Here is a 15,413-nt window from a genome sequence, read left to right as displayed (position 1 = left end):
TGTTCCATTGTATTTATTAACGTCTACATGTCATGGAAAACCTAGCCCTAGCCGCCTTATACAGTATTTTTAAATGGATAAAATAAAATCAAACTTGATTTAACCGTGTTATAATCAAGGTTCTAGTCAAAGCTGACATTTTGCAATCTACCATAACATGTACATTTATTAAAGCAAGACATTTGCCTGTAAGTGCTTTTATGGCAACGGGGTAATGAGGATCTTCCAACATTCCTTACCCGGTCTTGGATCTCGTCAAGAAAGGTGAGGCTGTTGACAAACTCAAAGGTAGTGGAGGGTACTATCTCTAGCTTGAATTGCCCATCACGAGCTTCTGAAATGATGGCATCTGTCTTCTTTCTAGACAGCACTGGCAATAAGTCATTAATTGCCTGAAAGAAAAATCAGATTAAAAACATGAATACATTCTTAGTTCAAATGTTTAATTGTGAATCAACTATATTAATGTTGTCATGAATTTTCACCCAATATCAGTATGCATCACTGGCAGTAATTTATACAACTTTAAAATCACAATATTTAATTGTTGTCTTATATTCTGTTGAAAGACACATTTTAAATCAATTTTCTAGAAGAAAAAAATCCCTCTATCTCACATTCTGGCACCGCAGTGGTGAAGGAATCAATTTTTTCTTCAGTTTGGTTGCATCAACCAATAGCATCCCCAAATCTCTCCTCTGTTTGATAGCCACTGCATCCTTATGTTGTTCATGATATTTTGCAAGACTCTCTTCAAAGAAGGACACATCTGCAAAGATATCACAAGTGAAATATTTTAAAACCCAATTAAAGCAATGTTTAGTGAAATAAAAAATGCTTTGTTAAAGCAATGGTCAAATACTGAGCTCATTAAACAAGACCACATGTGCAAAGCTGTTAAAATATTAAGAACTACTTCGGTGATAAATTGCTGAATATACCATGCTCTTTGTTTTTGAGGGCTTCTAGATCCAGGCTCTCATTCTCTTTGTAGAAAAGCCTGAACTGTTCAAACGTATCAGCATATAGGCCAGCAGCATTAAATGCTGTTTGTATGACCTCCTGTATGAAACAAGAAATGAAGCAATAAAACATTAATATGCGAAATCATCCACTAACACAAGATGTAATAAATAACATTCACATAAAACTAAATTAATTTGAGAATGATCATACACATTTGTAATACTACTGAAAGACCCTATACATGATTTACTACTGAAAGACCCTATACATGATTTACAGTAGTTGTATAATAGCTTTAACATAGAATGATATCTGCATATTCTACAGCATAAACATATGAAGCACATGTGTATATAAATTATAAATGTTTCAGCTATCGAATCATGTACACATTTGTTGTTTTTGTAATGTATGTATTTAATCAACTATTTATCATACATCATTATTTTATTGTTCAATCTATTTATTATAACTGTAAATATGTCTTATCATATTCATGTGAGGCAAACACATACATTTCTGTGCATTTCGAAGAAAATACAAATGTGTTTCACTGTGCGTCAAATCATATACCTGCACGCTTGTTATGATTTTATGGAGGTGTTTGTCATCTTGAAAAATGGTTTCTAAGCTCGGGCCCTCCCCACAGCTTTTTTCTTCACGCTTCTTGTTGATTATAGGTTGGGTGAATGCATCAAAATAGATGTCGGTGACAAGGTTGTCTACAGACAAAACTGTATCCTTGAAAGAGTCAATCACCTCGGAGAGTCCATCCTATATTGGGCATATATATATAATTGGCAATTGATTAGTTGACAAATGTTGTCATCCCTTTTAAAATGCATACATTTGCATAACAAAAACAAAATACTCTTTGGTTCTTTTGGTAAAGTCACGTAGATAGAAAATTAATAGATCACGACGTTTCGATCGCAACACAAGTAACCGTTATCAGGTGAAACAAACACAGCAGGAGAACTGCTGACGTAGGAAAAAACTAAAATAAACAATCAGCAAAAGGGTGTAATAGATACCTGGAACTCATTCTGAGATGGCGCAAACATTAAGCTTTCGGGTTCCAGCATGAATTCTGTCAGGAACAAAGGAACAACTTGCTCTGTCTCTTCTTGAGCAATGACAGCCTCCTGACAAGAAAACAAAACAAAAGCAATATTCTCCATAGATAACACTTTGGTGTGTATAGCCATTTGATATCGCAAGACATGACAATGAAACGTGGCTAAATGAACCAACTGCTCTGAAGGCACCTTTTTGGTAATTGGCTCTTCTCTGGGCTCACAAGTCCAGGCTTGGATGAGTTCTTGTGAGGGTGTCTTCTGCAGCTGCTTTGTCAGTTGATTAAGGAGGGTGCTGACTGTGTTCACAGCAAGGATGTGCAGTGTGTTCACAATCACATAATCAGCTAGCCGGATGAAACTGAAAGGAAAATAGCCAGAGATTACTCTTTCCTCACATTTGACCATTACAAACCATGAGTGTACAGTACTGTGTAATCTCTGTGCAATGCCTGTATCATATATTTTATTCAAGTGTGTGCACAAACCAGGTAAGCTTCCCACAGTGTTTCCTCTTGTTTGCCTGTTCAGTGTAGCTCATCTTATCAGGGGCATCTCCAAAGGGATCCAAATCGTACTGTGACTGAAACAAAACGCTGGAACCACCTGTCTCCGCCTTTTCATCGCCTGCAATTTCATACATGTAATTGTAACAAAACCAGCAAAATATCCCTGACACTAAAATACCACAGTTACATATTTTGAAAACAATGTATTAAAATCCTGATAAAATGTATACTAATAAATGTAATTCCTTGCCTGAAAGCTCTGGATCATTGAAGTAATCATCAGGTGTGAAGCCAGCTTCCAACAATGCAGTTCGACAAGCACTTCTTACAACCTCCTTTGCCAATTCACGAAATTCAGAGAGATGCACCAGAACCTGTATTTACAAAACACACCATCACATAATCTCATCTGATACGTAAATAGTCGAATTTGTAAAAATAAACAGAAACATGTAGAACAGTAAGCAATGTCTGCCACGTTAAGACCTTGTGCTAATGATGACCTATCAATGTAAACACAAAACTCACCTCTTTCAGGTGTGCGACCTGGGTGATCATGAACTCTTCGAGTGTGTATGTCCGACCACTTTCAATCATGCAGAGTCTTATATTACCAACGCGGTGACACATTTCCTTCACATTGAGAAGGGCAGGTCGTAATGACTGTAAAATAAAATGACAAATTAAACAAACAAACTAAATCATTTTGTAAATGTTACAAACAGAAAAATAATAATCATGTCATAATAGACCATAAATTTAATCAACATAAGTTTGAAATAAAACACTCACAGCATTGATAATAAACAGGTTTTCCTGCAGGGCTCTACGGCAGGCATTTATTTTTTTGCTCCGGACATTTTTGCGCCAAACACTGAAGGCCTTCCACTTGCGAAAGTGGGAAAAAGTGGGAATGCTAAGGAGGCGTCGGTGATAGCGGTACTCCTCCTCCCATCGATCAAGGGGAGTGAAGTCCACGTCCCCATTGCGTGTTAACAGCACGCCCTGCTCACTGATGGTGAGGTAGTTGTCCTTGTTGATTTTCTCATACGTGACAACTCTAAATCAATGAAAAGCAGTTTTGGATATTGATGTTAAGAACAAAAATAACATATAATATGCATTTATGATAATAGGAACATTGCATGGAATGTTCATGAGTAATTTGAATCTGTTACATTAGAACGAAGACAAAATATAGGAATAAAACTATTATCGATTTCAATGTTGTTTCAATATCTTAATACAATTCCATGAACAACAAATTCTTAACATGAGAAAACAATTCAATAAGTAACTAAAAAAGCTTATCTTGAGAAATTCAGTGATTGTAAAAAGCCTCACTTCAGATTGAAGGCATCATATTTGATTGAGGAGCGAGGTGCAGCCGGCACCATGTAAACGTATCCCAGCTCCTTGTTCTCACGGATGACATGCGCAATGTCAAGTGGGTCACTGATTCGAGCGCTGATCACGTCGTCTGCGGTTCTGAAGGAGTGGCTTTGTGCCAGGGTGGTCCGGCTACGTACATTCAAAGGCTTCAGCTCAGTCCGAGGTTGCTTGGGTGGTGAGGGTGATGCTATCCTGCTATCCTCTATTCTCTGTTCAAAATACATCAAGTCGAATAACTTTTGAAACACACGATTCAATAGCACAACATAAAAATGTTTATACGAGTAAATGATGTTCATGCGGCAAAAATATTAACAAAAAATATTTGTGCATAAGCATCCCTAAGTTACAGATGTAATTGATATCCACCACAAAGCTTCTAAAAAAAATCAACAGCAGAGGGGTTTTAAGTAAATAATGCACTGACCTTTCCCTGTAGTCCTTTGGAAAGCTGAGGCAAATTAGGAACATGTCCAGATGAACTGATGGACACGGAATCACTCTCCCCATATTTGACTACATCCAGCCCTCTCCAGCCTCTTGCCAATAATGCCTCACGATTCTTCTGATAGATGTATTCAGGCATATGCTGCTCTTGGTACAATTTTAGTGCTGGCTAAAGTGATAAACAAAAACCGATTAAGTATGTTAACACATCAAAAGCCTCGCGACAGTCAAATAAATGCAAAAAATATTGACATTCAATACACTAATCCTAGCTCACCAAAGGTTCAATTCTGGGTGGCTGGGCTCGAACTCGGGCTGCCTCTTGGGCCTTCGTCCGTCGTGGAAATTTGAGTACATGAGGCTGAGGAGCCGCCTGCATGGGAGCTCTGTGTACCATCCGTGCCACCAGGGCCGCAGGTTCGATGCGTGGCAACAACAGAACCCGGTCCGCCACACTAAGTCCATCACTGCCACTGCTATTGCTACTTGTGCCCCGAATGCTGGGTTCCACCAATGGTGTGCTGATGCCAGGAATTCCCACCCCGAAGTGGGATGGGTTTTCCTAAAGGAAATACAATATTGTTTAAAAATATGATACAGCACACAAAACAAATTCAGACATTGGTACAAAGGCATTTTATTTCTTGTTATATTTTTTTACTGAACCTAGTAACATTGTTAATGATGTGTCTCTAAAATCAAATGCTATATACGTTACATGAAAGTTTCATGAAACAAAATACTGTACAGATCGAGGCCCTATATTGTTTCATAACACTGTGTGATTATATTAAATTGACAAAACATGACTCAATATTACGTAGAGTGCGGTGGAGACTTTACCAATCACAGGGAGGCAGATACAACGGCAGACAACCACTCTACTACTTATGGTTAATGAGATTTTAGATGCAGTACAGTACTGAACATGGCCAACATTAGGGCTAGTACTTTAACATATTCAATACATGCTTGTACATCAATTCAGTGGATCACGTTTCAATAAAATGCAGGTTACTTTTCTTTGCTCTTATATCCCAATTATATTTCAGGTATCCTACGAGTCTAATATCATGAGACATACATCTCCATTCGCAACTCCAGCAGAATTTTTTTTATCACCCCATGTAAGGCAATGCCCCCTGGACGATGACATGAAGGAACTACTGCGTATCTATGGAAAAGAGCTTAATAGCTCATCGGATTCCTCCAGGATAAATAAGTATTCTGATTCTGAACTACAAACTGTATTACAGTAGAGTCCTCTATCTCTCTGAGAGTCTAAGTCCTTTCAATTGCCTCGTATCCACAATAGGTGGTGTGTATCTTCTCACATTCCCAACTATAAAAAATTTCATCGCATGACATTCAAACCTTGAAAAAAAAAGCTGGTACATTCAACATTCATTCAAACGTTGCGTTTTCATGCAGTCATTCATTATCGGCCTGAGACCATCATCAAGTCGCTACGTTTGGAAATACGATTTGTAATTGCTGAAGCCCAGAATCGAACCAAAGACATCAGTGATTGCTGGCTCAGTGGATCGATATCGAGCCCGATATAAACCCCCTGGCCCCATCCAACTATCTCGGTCACATACCTGTCAACCCCTTATCAGTTGCCTACCTTCTTACAGACCAATTCAGACCTAATTGGTCACCCAGTGCCCTTACAAATATCAACGTTCATCCTACAAGATCCCATAACAAGGGAGAAACACATATAAATACTTTTTTTTGCCCTTATTGGAAACGGTTGTACGCCGTATGGACCTGAAAACTAAAACTTCCTGTACAAGAATACGAATAAACCTTATGGGTTGACAGGTCAACATAATTTGGCGATCCTAACCCCACTGGCAGTGACGTGAACCAAATGGAAACCTCTTTGGAATGAATGCAAGCGGACTTCAAGAGTCCATTATCACACAACCAAACGGCCACTGAGTATTAGTATACGAGCAAGAATACTTTCTGCATTCAAAACAAGGAACTCTTCGCCATGTGTGTTAACTTTGTAATCGGACGCGCTTCGGGTAACCATGGCAACGGATGCTATGGCTTGTAGCGGTAACATTTCACGTATGGAGCAGCTTAACTATACCGCCTCAGTGGTTTAAAAAAAATCGCTAACATTCTCAACGTAGACTTACCATTCGCCGAAAGCTGTATCGCTATTATTTTTAGAACCTTTTTGTTAGCCAACAACAAAACAAAAAACTATGAAACACAGCCGCCACCATTGGTTCGGGGGCTTCTGAATGTTCATGGAACTCAACAACTTTACTCGGGTGGGCGGGGCGAGCGACGCTGCTACATTTCCCACAACGCATAAGCGCGCCGCCCGTGCCGGGATTGGTCAGTTCGCCCGAGCGCGTGCGCGGCCGGCGACCAATCCCGCGCGGCGATGTCGCCCATTCGTGCTGGAAAATGTAAAACGCCGGCCCCGTCGTTGTTGACGTTACCAGGGGGCGGCGGGGAGGGGGGGGTTACGCGTGTTGCCATGGGCAACGGGGAACGCGCTGCCACCCACGTGACTGGCAACCTTTGCCAGGTGAGAGAATGGTTCCCTTCAGATTTACCACTGCCATTCACTTATTGGCAGCTGTGCCAGGTTGAGAGAGGGATTTCCCTACAGATTCATTACTGTCATTCACTTATTGGCAGTTGTGCCAGATTGAGAGAGAGTTTCCCTCCAGATTCACCACTGCCAGTCACTTATTGACAGCTGTGCCAGGTTGAGAGAGAGTTTCCCTCCAGATTCACCACTGCCATTCACTTATTGGCAGCTGTGCCAGGTTGAGAGAGAGTTTCCCTCCAGATTCACCACTGCCATTCACTTATTGGCAGTTGTGCCAGATTGAGAGAGGGTTTCCCTCCAGATTCACCACTGTCAATCACTTATTGGCAGTTGTGCCAGGTTGAGAGAGGGGTTCCCTCCAGATTCACCACTGCCATTCACTTATTGGCAGCTGTGCCAGGTTGAGAGAGAGTTTCCCTCCAGATTCACCACTGCCATTCACTTATTGGCAGCTGTGCCAGGTTGAGAGAGGGGTTCCCTCCAGATTCACCACTGCCATTCACTTATTGGCAGCTGTGCCAGGTTGAGAGAGAGTTTCCCTCCAGATTCACCACTGCCATTCACTTATTGGCAGCTGTGCCAGGTTGAGAGAAGGTTTCACTCCAGATTCACCACTGCCATTCACTTATTGGCAGCTGTGCCAGGTTGAGAAAAGGTTTCCCTCCAGATTCACCACTGCCATTCACTTATTGGCAGCTGTGCCAGGTTGAGAGAGGGTTTCCCTCCAGATTCACCACTGACATTCACTTATTGGCAGTTGTGCCAGGTTGAGAGATGGTTTCCCTCCGGATTCACCACTGCCCGTCACTTATTGGCAGTTGTGCCAGGTTGAGAGAGGGTTTCCCTCCAGATTCACCACTGCCATTCACTTATTGGCAGCTGTGCCAGGTTGAGAGAGGGTTTCCCTCCAGATTCACCACTGTTAGTCACTTATTGGCAGCTGTGCGAGGTTGAGAGAGGGTTTCCCTCCAGATTCACCACTGCCAGTCACTTATTGGCAGCTGTGCCAGGTTGAGAGAGGGTTTCCCTCCAGATTCACCACTGCCATTCACTTATTGGCAGCTGTGCCAGGTTGAGAGAGGGTTTCCCTCCAGATTCACCACTGCCCGTCACTTATTGGCAGTTGTGCCAGGTTGAGAGAGGGTTTCCCTCTAGATTCACCACTGCCATTCACTTATTGGCAGCTGTGCCAGGTTGAGAGAGGGTTTCCCTCCAGATTCACCACTGCCCGTCACTTATTGGCAGTTGTGCCAGGTTGAGAGAGGGTTTCCCTCCAAATTCACCACTGCCAGTAACGTATTGGCAGCTGTGCCAGGTTGAGAGAGGATTTCCCTCCAGATTCAACACTGTCATTCACTTATTGGCAACTATGCCAGGTTTAGAGAGGATTTCCCTCCAGATTCAACACTGTCATTCACTTATTGGCAGCTGTGCCAGGTTGAGAGAGGGTTTGCCTCCAGATTCACCACCGCCAGTCACTTATTGGCAGTTGTGCCAGGTTGAGAGAGGGTTTCCCTCCAGATTCATTACTGCCATTCACTTATTGGCAGCTGTGCCAGGTTGAGAGAGGGTTTCCCTCCAGATTCACCACTGCCATTCACTTATTGGCAGCTGTGCCAGGTTGAGAGAGGGTTTCCCTCCAGATTCACCACCGCCAGTCACTTATTGGCAGTTGTGCCAGGTTGAGAGAGGGTTTCCCTCTAGATTCACCACTGCCATTCACTTATTGGCAGCTGTGCCAGGTTGAAAGAGGGTTTCCCTCCAGATTCACCACTGCCCGTCACTTATTGGCAGTTGTGCCAGGTTGAGAGAGGGTTTCTCTCCAAATTCACCACTGCCAGTAACGTATTGGCAGCTGTGCCAGGTTGAGAGAGGATTTCCCTCCAGATTCAACACTGTCATTCACTTATTGGCAACTATGCCAGGTTTAGAGAGGATTTCCCTCCAGATTCAACACTGTCATTCACTTATTGGCAGCTGTGCCAGGTTGAGAGAGAGTTTGCCTCCAGATTCACCACCGCCAGTCACTTATTGGCAGTTGTGCCAGGTTGAGAGAGGGTTTCCCTCCAGATTCATTACTGCCATTCACTTATTGGCAGCTGTTCCAGGTTGAGAAAGGGTTTCCCTCCAGATGCAAGAGAGTTGATTTGGCCAAATCGCCAGTCATGATCTCTCCACTGATCTTGTCGCTCCATCTCTGCGGCGGTCGTACACTCGGGCGTGTTTCCCTCCTTTGGCTGCCATTTCCTCAATAGTTTCTCACACGTGGCCATCATCCCTTAATAGCGAAGTGTCCTACCCAAGCCCACTCACTTTCGTAAACCGTCTCTGATGTGTTTAACACGTAGGTTTTCGCGAACAATATCATCCATTTTGACTTAAAACTTTCGTGCCCACAGGAATTCATATTCAAAACGTCGTGTTTTTTTTCTTTTAATTTTAATTGATTTTTCATTTTATTTTTATTTTCTACGTGACTTTACCGAAATAACCATGAATATAAATATCATCCATAATAGAGTTTTTTTCTGGGTTGGATCGCGTAAATACGTAAATATGCGATCTAACCCCCAAAAAACTTTATTATGGAGTCTCTGATTTACTTGCTCTATTAATAATGCTGGAACATGCCAAGACATCGCAAATCGGCTGTAAAACCGATAAAAGGGATGATTAAAGACTCTGTGACGCAACTCTTAAGCATATACGATTTCCGCCAATATATCGCCATTGTTAATTCTCACAAAGTGCTATCAGTAAGCACTCCACTCGTCTGCCACAGTCTCTAATTATATTAATGCCTAAAAGATACGTGTGAAAAGAGTTTCATATAAAATATTTTTAAAAATAAACTGCAGAAGAATAGGCAAACGTCTGACTCATTTATTTCAGAGATATCAGATAATGCATCTCGAATAAGCTGGCACATTATTGTGGTAATATCCTTTTGTCACATCATTAGGTTATGTGTATGCAGTCACGTCACAGCCCAGTGCTCACACTCAACAATGCCGCTATCGACCTATTTATCACGTTTATAAATTCATAAATTCACCGGAGAAGAAGCGGGCCTCGGTGTGTCATTATCATCATCATCATCGTCTGTTGCTCCTCATGTGTGAAGCATTTGCGTGCCTGCACATATGCAGTCGCAAGCACCACCTGCTTCTGTGCATTCAACATGTTTTTTGGGAATTGCGACAACTCCAGGGACTTCATTGAAGACATGCCCCTTAATAACCATTCACTGACGTTGGCATTTGAGTGAAGATGGGGAAACGAGTGGGGCGGAGAAGTGAGGTTGTTGTGTGGATGGAACATGTGTTTACCATCAGGGGGTGTTAAAACTCTCAAATAGGAGCACTACTGCGATTATTCATTTTTCACTTAAAATTTACCTCAATGTTCGAAAGTTGTTTTTGTCTTGACCTAATCACTTGGCAATCGAGGGATATATTTTTTTGCCACGGGGCCATGTGTGGACATCTTTATGTACACTAATATGGTGTGGACACTTCTGGAAAGTTTTCCTTGGCTTATGCAGTATAGTATGTGTATTTTATATTTGCTACAAGGTCCAGGCGATAGATGTTAGAAATGGTTCTCAAAAGCTATTTTCGTGCGATTTTCCTCACAATAGTCGTGCGCAATATAAGAAAAATGTCTTGCACACGTGTCCCAGCGAATTGGGCATGTATTTTTTATGACACGAACGAAAATTCTATCTTAAAGCGTGACAATCTGAACTTATTGTACACGAATAAATGTGTTTAATTATTGAGGGCGTTCTAATTTTGATGGAAGGTTTAGCCAACATTTTCATACAGTCCAGATGTGTTGAAAATATAGCCGCACCATAAGTTAATCTCCCAGGAGTGATCCAAGCAATACAATTATTCCACTAACATCATTCATATCCCTGGATAGATGTAGGAAATGTATGCCATTACTTCAACCACTGTTTAGGAAATCAAAACTCAACACTGTCTCAATCAGACCGGAAGCACGAGTGCAGTGTTCAATATGCCACACCACATGAAGTGCGCCAGATGGATACAATATTCAACTTTAATTATTGGAGTGGAAAATGAAAACAACTGTCATCCATTGACCACATTTCCTTGAAAGCAAACTTGAAAATTTAAATAAATACCCTCAGTGGAGCGCTGTAAAATGTTTGTTTTAATATCTCCCCTTTCAATCTGTCAAGTGAGCTCGAGATAGCCAATTCATTAAATTAACGTTTACAAAAAAAGGCTTAGCATTACTCTTGGAGGCAGCTTGACAAACTGGTGACCTTACTTTCATTACTCAAGGACTGACTCGGAGAAACAACAGAATGTGATCCTGCAACACGGTCTCTGGGTTCCCCCCCCCCTCTTTCCGCAGGGCACGCAAGGTTAAAGGGCTCAGGAAAAGACTGCTCATTATAACCTTGACAGCAGTGTTAACCTCCAGGAAAGCAGGAAGCTTGTTTTAATGTTGTGAAATCCTGGTAATTTCATGCTCTACCTGATTTGCGAGTCAAAAAAGGAAACTCTGGCGTCACATTTCCTTTGAGAATTAATTATAAAGCCTTATCATGTTGCTTCGCGGCCATCAATATGTAAGTTGCGCAGGAGAGCCTCTCAGGCTTTCAAATAGGCAGCACATTGAATACAATTATGTTAAATACCACTGTGAGTTTTAAAGTTTCTGAAAGTATCGAAGGGTACATTTTAAATTTTTACAAGACTCATCTCAAATACGATTACATGTAACGAACAATTGAAACACAACAGCCAATTAAATTCACGTGAAGAAAATGCGAGCCAACGCTGTGAATAGCGATTTCCCACGTTCCTGACCAGATGCAGCAAATTAAGCTGTAATGCACTGAAGCTGTAGTAGCTGCCCGCTTCACCCAAAGTGCCTAGATCATATGTTTTATGTGCCCTGCATGGGGCCCACCTTTGAAGTAAAGGATCAGACGTAAACGGTTGTATAATGGGCTCCTGGTGAAAGAAAACAAGGTTAAAAGGTTTCCTACCAAGATCAGTTTCTCAGGCACCTATTAAGACTCGCACACAAAATGGGAAATTGAAGGAATACCTCCAAGCACGTGCGCATTTGATTCGCTGATATTTGGCACCAACAGGCAGCCTTGGCCAAGGCAGCATTGGCCTTCTGTGCAGAGTTCACCTGGGAAACTGATGCCCCCTATTTTTACAATGAGCATTGATAGAAACCCTCTCCATCTGGGAAAATGATTCAATCCGTCATAGACACATGATCCACAGTGACTGTTGAATCGCAGAGGCCATAGCACAGACGTCAGATGCCCTGCCCTTTTGGAATGACCCAATCTAAATGCAACGCTCATCACGTCATACTGGTGGCGTCATAACGGTCAGGTGCACTGCATTTAGATGGGATGATTCCAGGATGACATGAGAACCTGATAACAGTGATTTCACCTAGTGCATGTATAGGCATATATTACATATGCATAGTATATATGGCAATATGTAGATTGCTACACACAATTTCTACATGTTACATTTACAAGCACTGCACATGTTCTAACAAAATCCTCATTGGAAGATAATAATGTCTCATTGAGCTCGTTTTTTGTAGTAGTTTTTTTAATTACATATCAACGACAGTGGCAACAGAATAGCGACCATTCACAACACTTTGGATGACACCATAGTGGCACTTGCGCTAGTTTAGCTGAACTGAGACCACTCAGTGGTAAGGTGATTACAACAGGGAATGGAATAATGCCACGTATATTGATGAACGCACACACGTGCACTATACACATGCACACACAGAAAAACAGAGCATATAAAATCATTATTGATGCAACCACATACATAAGACTGAACAACAAGTGACTTTGCAAATGTTTATTTCCTGTTTGTAGGTTGTTTTCAGTGACTTTAGTCGCAATCTACAGTACGGTACATCTTTGTGTCACAATGGATGTAAATACGAGCAGGCTGGCCAAAAAACGCACGTGACATCTTCAGCGTTCCTAATGTCTAACAGAGAATGACGGTCGGCTAAGACTTACACATCATACATGGCTAGATCTGTAGCTATTGCCCTCACCTTTGCATGCAGTCGCAGTGTTAAAAGGCAGCATAGGTGTTAGATTAGAACAGGCGGGCACGGGTCCTGGTGCAAAGAATAAAATGAGGCCCTCCATCCAATAATCCTCCTTGGTATTTGTCGCCCTGTGGGCTCCACCAGCCCAGGGTCCCCGGTGTATTTGCACTGCCGGTACATTCGATAGTTAGGCCACAGATTAGAACTGCCGAGCATTTAATTTTCGTAGGAGAGTTATAGATTGTTAGCCACTCCACCTGGCTCCCGCCATACCTCTTGTTTTGAGAATCCATCAAAATCCAACCATAACAGTTCATTAACACAGTTGTACAAAATAAATTAATCATTAACAAAATAGTATTTATTTTTTCGGGGGGGGGGGGGGAGAAGTGCAGCCTTATAAGAAAGAAAAGCATAAACACAACTGTGGATAATGAGTCAATGAAGGTAAAAAAAAACATTATATTAAAGTATTTATAATACTTTTTGCCAGCTTTAAAATATAATTGTAAATGTAGCTTTTTTTAAAGTAAATTTGTTTTAACAGTAGCACTACTAAATGTTAGTATAAGAATAACTGTGTTCATGTGTATAATTGCAAGGCTATATAATTAAAGGTAAAACCTTTAAGAATATTGTACAAAATGATTATTAACAACAAAAGCAAAGCTTAGCTTTCATATAAGCTCACAATAACATTACTAGAATTATTTACAAGGCACCAAGCTAAATATGGCTGAGAGCACTTTAACATTTAGGGAACCTTTGACCTTTGAAGCAAGAAGTGGTAACATTTGATTGCCCCTTGTTAGAAATACCTTACATCACTGTCGTAACGTAGATGAAACGTGAAACATGTGTGTTAATTCAATCGTCATCGGTTGACAATAAAGAAAACATACAATTGCACGACATTTCACACCAATATTGGATTTAAAAAAAGAAATCTGTTGCGGGCACAGAAAATGTATTTCTGAACTGTTATTTTGTTAATTTACGTCTATCGCTGCACTCCTCCCCAGCTGCAAATGCAAACAAAAAACAAAACCAGCAAATTGTAACAGCGTAAAAGAAATACAATACAGCTTTATATAACAGCACCTAAAACAGCACCATATATGTGTCATGACGGCAAATTTAAAGAAGAGGTAGTTGTGGCTGCTGAAATAATATATATGTCAACTGTTAATGGGCGGTTCTTGATAATTATCTACAACAACACACGTTACCCAGAGGCAAACCGAAGCGGTGGGGGGAATTGAGAAGCGGTCGGGGTGGTGGGGGGGTGGTGCAGGGGGATCAGAACCCTGCTGTAGAATCTCACAAACCGGGGTGTGATCGTGACAAGATGATTTCAAATATTTAAATTGTACTGCCCAACAGCACTTCGGGGTGATGCAGCCTGTGATCCCAGCCTCTGGCGGAGTTCGCGCCCGCAATACCACACGTAACAACAAAATATCTTCGTGTCAATAAAATACATGTCCCCCCCCCCCCCCCCCATTTCCGGATTAAAGGCGGCGTGTGAGATCGCCTGCAGTGGGAGAAAGCGTGATGTATGTCGTTGCATCCGTGATTATCATCACGTTGGATCGCCTCATCCTTAACACTGGTTCCTTTAAACACGTGTGGGTTCACGGAACGGTTCACAAGCGAAGCAAACGCATTTAATACGGATTCTTTTTACTTATGCAATAGCGGGGGCGTACGTTTTAGACGAATCTTAATGTTACTACTGGCCTGAGCCCCAGTTATTGGAGTAGGAATGAGGTAATGCAAATTCATATGTAAAGGCCTCCTGCTACTTTATATGCACACCGTATGCTGTATATGTGCTGAATACAAATAAAAGCCATTCTTTTGGGGCAATGTTTATCCAGAAATAAACAAAGCGAGCCACCCCCGTGGACCTTCAACTGATTGTTCGGTTATATGCAGCGCAGCGGCGCGCAATCTGTTTCACAAATTGCGCCGTTCTTCACTGCTTGTGGATGAATGAACCTCGAAGCAAGTCTCAGTTTCCACAGAAATAAAAGTCATCCGTTCTTCTCCGGGGAGCCGCAAACGCGTCGCCGCTCGCCGCTCTGCTGCTGAAGTCTCTCGTCGACGGCGGGGCCCGAGGCCACGGGATGGGGGGGGGGAGGCTGGGGGGCCCACGCGGGACCGAGGGTGCTGACGGGGAGGCCGTTATCTCTGGCCGATGCGGCGGGCGCGGTTGGCGGCCCGGGTGCAAGAGGCGCAGCACACCGTCTTGTAGTAGTTGTAGACGCACAGCCGCGCCTGCACCACCACGTTGCAGTTGAAGTACTTGTCCTTGCAGTTCTCGTCTGCGGGAGACAACGTGGGCGG

The 15,413-nt window shown here is 42.1% G+C and overlaps 2 protein-coding genes across 4 annotated transcripts in view; both read right to left on the bottom strand.

The window, feature by feature from the left end:
* DNAH6 (dynein axonemal heavy chain 6) overlaps window positions 1-6,670 on the bottom strand; it is an 81,693-nt gene extending 75,023 nt beyond the window's left edge. The window contains exons 1-14 of the mRNA XM_078592526.1: window positions 6,544-6,670; window positions 4,668-4,952; window positions 4,371-4,559; window positions 3,896-4,152; window positions 3,344-3,611; window positions 3,080-3,214; window positions 2,802-2,925; window positions 2,531-2,669; window positions 2,235-2,403; window positions 2,001-2,111; window positions 1,540-1,740; window positions 942-1,062; window positions 618-769; window positions 240-392 (exon numbers count right to left, since the gene is read on the bottom strand). Coding sequence (XP_078448652.1) covers window positions 240-392; window positions 618-769; window positions 942-1,062; window positions 1,540-1,740; window positions 2,001-2,111; window positions 2,235-2,403; window positions 2,531-2,669; window positions 2,802-2,925; window positions 3,080-3,214; window positions 3,344-3,611; window positions 3,896-4,152; window positions 4,371-4,559; window positions 4,668-4,952; window positions 6,544-6,546 — 2,307 coding nt within the window. The 5' untranslated portion in view covers window positions 6,547-6,670. The remainder of the gene's footprint in view (window positions 1-239; window positions 393-617; window positions 770-941; window positions 1,063-1,539; window positions 1,741-2,000; window positions 2,112-2,234; window positions 2,404-2,530; window positions 2,670-2,801; window positions 2,926-3,079; window positions 3,215-3,343; window positions 3,612-3,895; window positions 4,153-4,370; window positions 4,560-4,667; window positions 4,953-6,543) is intronic.
* Window positions 6,671-12,847: 6,177 nt separating this feature from the next.
* The window catches only part of THSD4 (thrombospondin type 1 domain containing 4), a 147,423-nt gene continuing 144,857 nt past the window's right edge, over window positions 12,848-15,413 (bottom strand). For all 3 annotated transcript variants that reach the window (XM_078592522.1, XM_078592523.1, XM_078592525.1), the window contains one exon: window positions 12,848-15,391. In XM_078592522.1, the coding sequence (XP_078448648.1) occupies window positions 15,252-15,391 (140 nt within the window). In that variant the 3' untranslated portion in view covers window positions 12,848-15,251. The remainder of the gene's footprint in view (window positions 15,392-15,413) is intronic.

The sequence above is a fragment of the Lampetra planeri genome, chromosome 3, assembly GCF_965212315.1.
Source record: "Lampetra planeri chromosome 3, kcLamPlan1.2.h2, whole genome shotgun sequence".
Lineage (NCBI taxonomy): Eukaryota > Metazoa > Chordata > Hyperoartia > Petromyzontiformes > Petromyzontidae > Lampetra > Lampetra planeri.
This window is presented reverse-complemented; position numbering and strand designations above follow the sequence as displayed.